The sequence below is a fragment of the Saccostrea cucullata genome, unplaced genomic scaffold (assembly GCF_032062105.1).
Source record: "Saccostrea cucullata isolate Sc308-1 unplaced genomic scaffold, CSIRO_AGI_Scuc_v1 ctg1567, whole genome shotgun sequence".
Classification (NCBI taxonomy): Eukaryota; Metazoa; Mollusca; class Bivalvia; order Ostreida; family Ostreidae; genus Saccostrea; species Saccostrea cuccullata.
Window position 1 is genome coordinate 46,983 of NW_026926165.1, and position 6,092 is coordinate 53,074.

The window sequence follows — 6,092 nt, forward strand, 5'->3', positions numbered from 1 at the left end:
GAGCAGATGACACGCTTCTTTGATTGTCGCAAATGTATAAATCGCTTTACGGCATCCGTAGGTGAAAGGAAACAGAAAGTAGGCTAAAAACGTTTTTTTTAATCCTGTTCTTATTTAACAATATATTTAATTGTGTGTTTTAAATTTGACTATAAATTGTGATAAATCTGTTCTCTAAGTATTTATATCATCATATTTCTTTAAGATCAGCCATCGCATTAATTTATGTTGATTTTGTCGCATGTTCTAGAATGTCATTGAACTATTTGCATCATACACGTGATTGTAGTTCTCTCAAGATTTTAATTAAATGTTGAAACGATCGGTTTAATTAAAATTTTATAAAATATTGTAGACCATGCAATATTTTACCATGTTTCAATTTTATAAATAAACTTACTATGCTAATGTATACATGTCAAGCTTGTTATTCTTTTCTTTATGAAAATGCTGTTATGTACATTTTTTTCAGTGGAATCGGTATCTAGTCATGAAGATTACGACAAACAAAGACCATTTGATAACATAATTGATGGGAAAAGTGAGGAGAACTCGATTCTCAGTGGCATCGGAAAAGACAGTAACAATGGTGCCCCTGACTCTAGTGTTGCATCAGAAGGCAATATCAATCAAAACAATTCAGCTCACTTAGATTCAATGGCATCAAAAGACTCTACATCTTTGTCAGAGGGTGTGTCATTCTCAGAGGATGGGAAAGTTGAAGTAACAGATCAGCTTTCAGAGTCTAGTGATCAAAATGAAGAGGATATGCCCCCACTTATAGATAATGACAATGTTACAAAGAATGACAATGAAAAGACAGATTCTGAAAATGACACTGTTGTTGATCAGAATAAAGACAATAATTGTAGCACACAAAGCACAGGAAATATAGAGCCTCAAAATGATAATATGAATCCTGACAATGTAAAAGAAAATGATGTGAAAGATGAATGTTTAAAAGAAGATAATGAAGAGACAGGTAATGGTACTACTGAAAAGAAAGAGGAGGAGGAATACCTAGATATTCTTGGAAGTGGGTCCCTTAAAAGAAAGGTACTAAAGTTAATATTAATGGACTAACTTTATTTATGTTAAAAAAAACAAGCTTATTCTCAGAGCCACTGTCAAATACCGAATTTGTAAACATTTGTAAATGTGCATTTGTGTAAATTTCAGTAGCAGTTAGATTGTTGTACATGTATTATTAATTTTATACAGATCCTAAAAGCTGCAGCTCCAGGTGCTAAAAGACCAATTACAGGTGATGTTGTGACAATCAAAGTGGAAGGTAAACTTGAGGATGAGACAGCTGTCGAGGTACATGAATCGTTGACATTTGTTCTGGGAGACGGAGATGTTATTCAAGGTAATTTGTGTATACACAAACTTAAATCAGTTTCTTACTAAGAGGCAATGCTGAAAGTGCTCAAGAACCATGCCCCCTAGTACCCCCTAGTACTATTATGCTTAAAATGATGTTTTGAACTTTTGATCAATAGTTCAAATAAATTAGCTTCTTGAAGTATTTCCTTTTCCTTGAGCTTAATTCTAAAACATGTACATTTAATTCTTAGATTTCAATTTTAATGCTAGAGAATTAAATTAAAAAAAACTTTCAGTAATCAAATGTATTTTCCATAAAAAGTCATGTTAAAGAAGATGTGATGACAATGAAGAAATATTTTGTATTTAAGGAATGAATTTAATAGCTACCCATTTTATACGGTATAAACTATTGGGGCTTTACGCTTTATTAAAAAGCGGTTTATTAATGTTACAGTTTATACCATATAAAATTATTTAAATTCATTGCTTATAATTTAATTTTCATTCATTTGATGTAAGAAAAAAAGATGATTGTTCTAACAAAATGACTTCAGTTTGTACAAAATTTGAATGTAACATCAGGCGGATTGATACGTTTTTGACGCAAGTCATTGTGACGTAGGCAACCCATTTTATACAATATTAAGTAAATTTTTTATCCAATCAAATACAGCGTTACAACCAGAATTAAATTATTACAAATTAAACTTATTAGCATTTTCTTCATGAAAAGCTTGGGATCTGGCTGTTGCTCTAATGGAAGAAGGACAAATTATAGAACTTCACACAGAGGCCAGATTTGCATATGGAGAAAAGGGAAGGTAGGGATTGTTAAAAATTTATTGTTTTCATCTTTGTCTTTAAATATGCACACAATGATAAAAGCCAAAGTTCCTGTAAAAAAGATACTCTTGTGTTGGTAAATAAAACTCGCTGAAAAATGGCTAGTCCAGATGTTAAAATTTACAGAAACAAAATTATATTTTCAAACATTTCGTAGAAATTTTTTGGCATAGCTGATTAGTTCCTGGCCTAAGGTTAACAGCTGACTTTAGTTTCATAATCTAAGGTTGTGTAAAATCCAATGAATAAGTGATAAACATAGTGTCTTATTGCTCTATTTAGAAAACCAGACATTCCACCAAACTCTTCCCTCACATACATCATAGAGTTGATCAAAAAAGATTACCCACTAGATTACGACAGCATGTCTGCCACAGAGAGACTGAAATATGGGTAAGTGGCCTATTACAAAGACTCGGCTTACATAATTTTAAGCAAGGCTTCTTTACCAATTATGAGCATTGTGACCTAATGGCCTCTTTTTTCAATTTACCAATGTTAAAGTTACTCTTGTGAGCATTGTGGCCTATTGACCTCTTTTTTTCAATGTGTTATTGCTTTTATATAACATCAAAGTATTTCATATAAATTTGGCAAGACATTCTATTGTTCATGTAACACTTCTCTGGGTTTAAAATTTAGGAAACTTCCTCCAAAAAGCATATTTTACAAATTAAAACTGGTGTACCTTTATCAAAACTTAAGAGTTTGTATCATTGTTTCTTGTATGCTAGATTGTTTAAGTAATAATGGTATATTTGAAAAAATAAATAACTTTGATCATTATTTGATATGCAGGGAACAGAAAAAAGAAAGAGGAAACTTTCTGTTTACAAGAGAAGACTACATGTCTGCAATAACCTCTTATACAAAGTAAGTTATTACAATTAAGTACACATGTAATGTAAGATCTTACAATTACGTAAATGTGTAAATGTAAGTTATTATTATGATGTAAGCACACATTAAGTAAATATTGATTTTAATGAGTGGGCAGTAATTTTGATTAGATTGTGACACAAAGGTTGTTCAAGATCCAAAGAATGTGTATATAACCTGTCCAAAGTCATGGAAAATTTTATCAAATGGGGGGGGGGGGGGATAAAATCATTTGTGTTATCACTTTTAATTTGTTTGTGAAACAAATGAAATATCATGCTAGCACAATATTAAAAGGGCTTATTGTACATGATCTGGCAATATTTGATCACAAATACAGTTGAATTTTGGATATGTCACAAATATTTTGATATACACTTTTCCTTGATGTATTTTACATTAGATATCTTTGGATATCTGGAAGTTTTTTCTTTGTCCTATCAAGTTTGAGATAACAAGGTTTGACTGTATTTAATATTTCCTTCATTGGAAATTTAACAACATAATAATTTTTTAATATCATCGATAGAATTTCTAGTAAGTTGTAAGATTGAGCGGATAGTTTTCATAAAAGATTGATGCAGTGTAAATTGTTCTACAGGGCTGTTCAGATTCTAGATCCTGCCACTTGCTCCGATTCCGCAGAGAATTTACAGCAGTTACTGGAGAGTCGACTGAAGTGTTACAACAACATGGCGGCGTGTCAACTGAAAGTAAGTATGGAGCATGAGAAGCATAAATCAAAAATAAGTTAAATTGCAAATTTAAGACAAGATTAATTACCACTGAATATGTTAAGTTATAATTATATCCCTGCTCTGAAGGAGAGGAGGGTACACTGTTTTACCATTGTTTTTATACAGATGTAATCTACACAAGTACACATGTACAGGGTAATGTTTGCCCTTGTTTTATTTCCGCATTTGTTACAAAGAAAACATGATCGTACGTATTTCAATTGGGTGGGTGAATTTAAAATAGGGCAAAATTGTTTCAAGTGTGAAATGGCAAAATATAAACTTTGTATACACTATAGTATTTTGCATATCAGATCTTCAGTATGATGTGTTCCTTTCAGACAAATGCTTTCGATGCTGCCATAAAGTCATGTTTAAATGTCCTTGATGTACAACCAGAGAATGTAAAGGCTTTATTCAGAACAGGAAAGGTATTTATGCAAATTATCACACAAGCCACTGGATTGATCAGATCATGAAACCAAAAAATTAGATAGTTATTCCTTAAATAACACTAATAGGAAATTGTATTTTACATGTACATTTAAATGTTTGTGAAAATATGTATTTTCATAATTTATGTCATATTTTTAATAACAGTATTTTTAAAAATTGCTTTTTAAGGGTCATGCAGCAAAAGGAAACACAAAAGAAGGACTTTTGTACATGAGAAAAGCTCAGAAATTAGAGCCAGACACTAAAGTAAGTCAAGTCTACAAATACATGTAATGTTCTGTAAAATCATATATTTTCTTGGGGGTCCAATATTTTATGAGTTTGGGAGAAAATTGGTTTGTGGGAAATTATTTTCTTGGTTGAAAAAGTGTTATCATAAAATATATAGGACATGAATTTGTGGGTCTCGTCATGCCACAAAATTAATGAAAATTTATAAAAACCCCACAAAAATTTGGGAATTAACAAATATTGTGATATTTCTTATGGTATACAGGTTAATTTCTCATTCCAAAAATTGTAATCTATCAAATGTTCATTACACTGTTTAAATTGTGTGCTCCAAATAGTTCTTGCTTTAGATAAAAATTAAGAGATACTGCATTCTGACATTGTATACAACATGTCTTCTTGGGTTTCAGGAATCTAGTGAAATGTTAACATTTTCCTATCTTGAATCTTGTAATTACACAAAATGCCACCATACTCCTAAAAATTCATTGTATAAAAAAGAGTCAGATAAAATTTTGACATTTTAGGTGATTAATCAAGAGATAATGAAGCTAAGCAAGAAGCTACAAGTTGAGAGTCAGTCTGAGAAGAATATGTACCAGAAAATGCTGGGACAGAAACCACAGACCAAAGTCAACAAGCCATCACAGTCCTCCAGCAGTATGGTAAGTTACTCAGAGAAAAATATAGTAAAAGCGGAAAATTTCATTGGGAATTTAATTTCGTTTATTTCGTTGTGTACAATTATCAACAAAACTAAATCCCACAGGGAATTTCATATGACTATATACATGTAATATTGAATAATGTTACTTTCTATACCACAAAATTTAATGCCCACAATACCATTTTAGATATAAACAAATCAATGCAATTTGATCCCCACGAAAATTTGTGTATCTACAGTACGTGTGCAAGTACAGTCAAACTTCATTATCTCAAACTCTTATGATCAATTAACTAACATAACAGAAATCAGCTTTATGATCTGTTCATCTTTTGGCCATAAGCATTTTGCCAAGAAGCTTATGATCAACACTTAGCTAAATTTTTAAGCATACAGCTTATTTGCCCATTGAATTCTAATGATTTTGGTGAGCATTGTTGCCCATTTTTTGTTCTTCCACTCTAGCTATTTTTACTTTTCTGTTTTCAGTGGAAGTGGACCTCAGTTATAGGTGGCGTTACCATAGCAGCTGTTGCCATGGGAATTACAGCATACAGACATTTACAACATTGAAATTGATTGGCTCTGCACATGTGTAAAATGAAAATACAAAAATACAGCTTATGAATTGCCATAATAAACCCTAATGTCTACATGCATAAAATGATCGTGCTTTTATATCTTGCAGAAGTGAACATTTCCATGAATGAAAATATTTTTATTGAGTAGAATGCAGTTTGATATGTAATACATTTGTTACATGCTCACATTATTCTTTGTTCCATTGTATGGTTTAAACTATCATTTACTTTCTCATGTTTTGTTGTTGTTGCTGTCATGAAAACTGACAATTTAGATTTGTATGGGTACATGTAGATATAATAATGCATGCAAATCAGTCTATTTGTTATAAAATGTAACATATTTTACAATAAAATATGCAGCCATGA

General features: G+C 31.2%; 1 protein-coding gene across 2 annotated transcripts; it reads left to right on the plus strand.

Moving 5' to 3' along the window:
- Nucleotides 1-49: 49 nt before the first annotated feature.
- Nucleotides 50-6,092, plus strand: LOC134270982 (peptidyl-prolyl cis-trans isomerase FKBP8-like). Of its 2 annotated transcripts, none has more exons than XM_062753247.1 (11): nt 50-78; nt 473-1,056; nt 1,222-1,369; nt 2,063-2,150; nt 2,455-2,565; nt 2,971-3,045; nt 3,653-3,764; nt 4,130-4,219; nt 4,413-4,490; nt 5,003-5,140; nt 5,632-6,092. In XM_062753247.1, coding segments are annotated over exons 1-11 (1,509 nt in total). In that variant the 5' UTR covers nt 50-77; the 3' UTR covers nt 5,716-6,092. The 2 variants fall into 2 exon arrangements, with proteins under 2 accessions (XP_062609231.1, XP_062609232.1); XM_062753248.1 differs by lacking the exon at nt 50-78 and adding an exon at nt 160-178.

What these genes read in the sequence shown, in the direction of transcription:
- LOC134270982 (XM_062753247.1), top strand. An exon ending in GCAATAACCTCTTATACAAA is followed by an intron (nt 3,046 to 3,652) that starts GTAAGTTATTAC and finishes ATTGTTCTACAG; the next exon opens with GGCTGTTCAGATTCTAGATC. An exon ending in AATTAGAGCCAGACACTAAA is followed by an intron (nt 4,491 to 5,002) that starts GTAAGTCAAGTC and finishes TTGACATTTTAG; the next exon opens with GTGATTAATCAAGAGATAAT.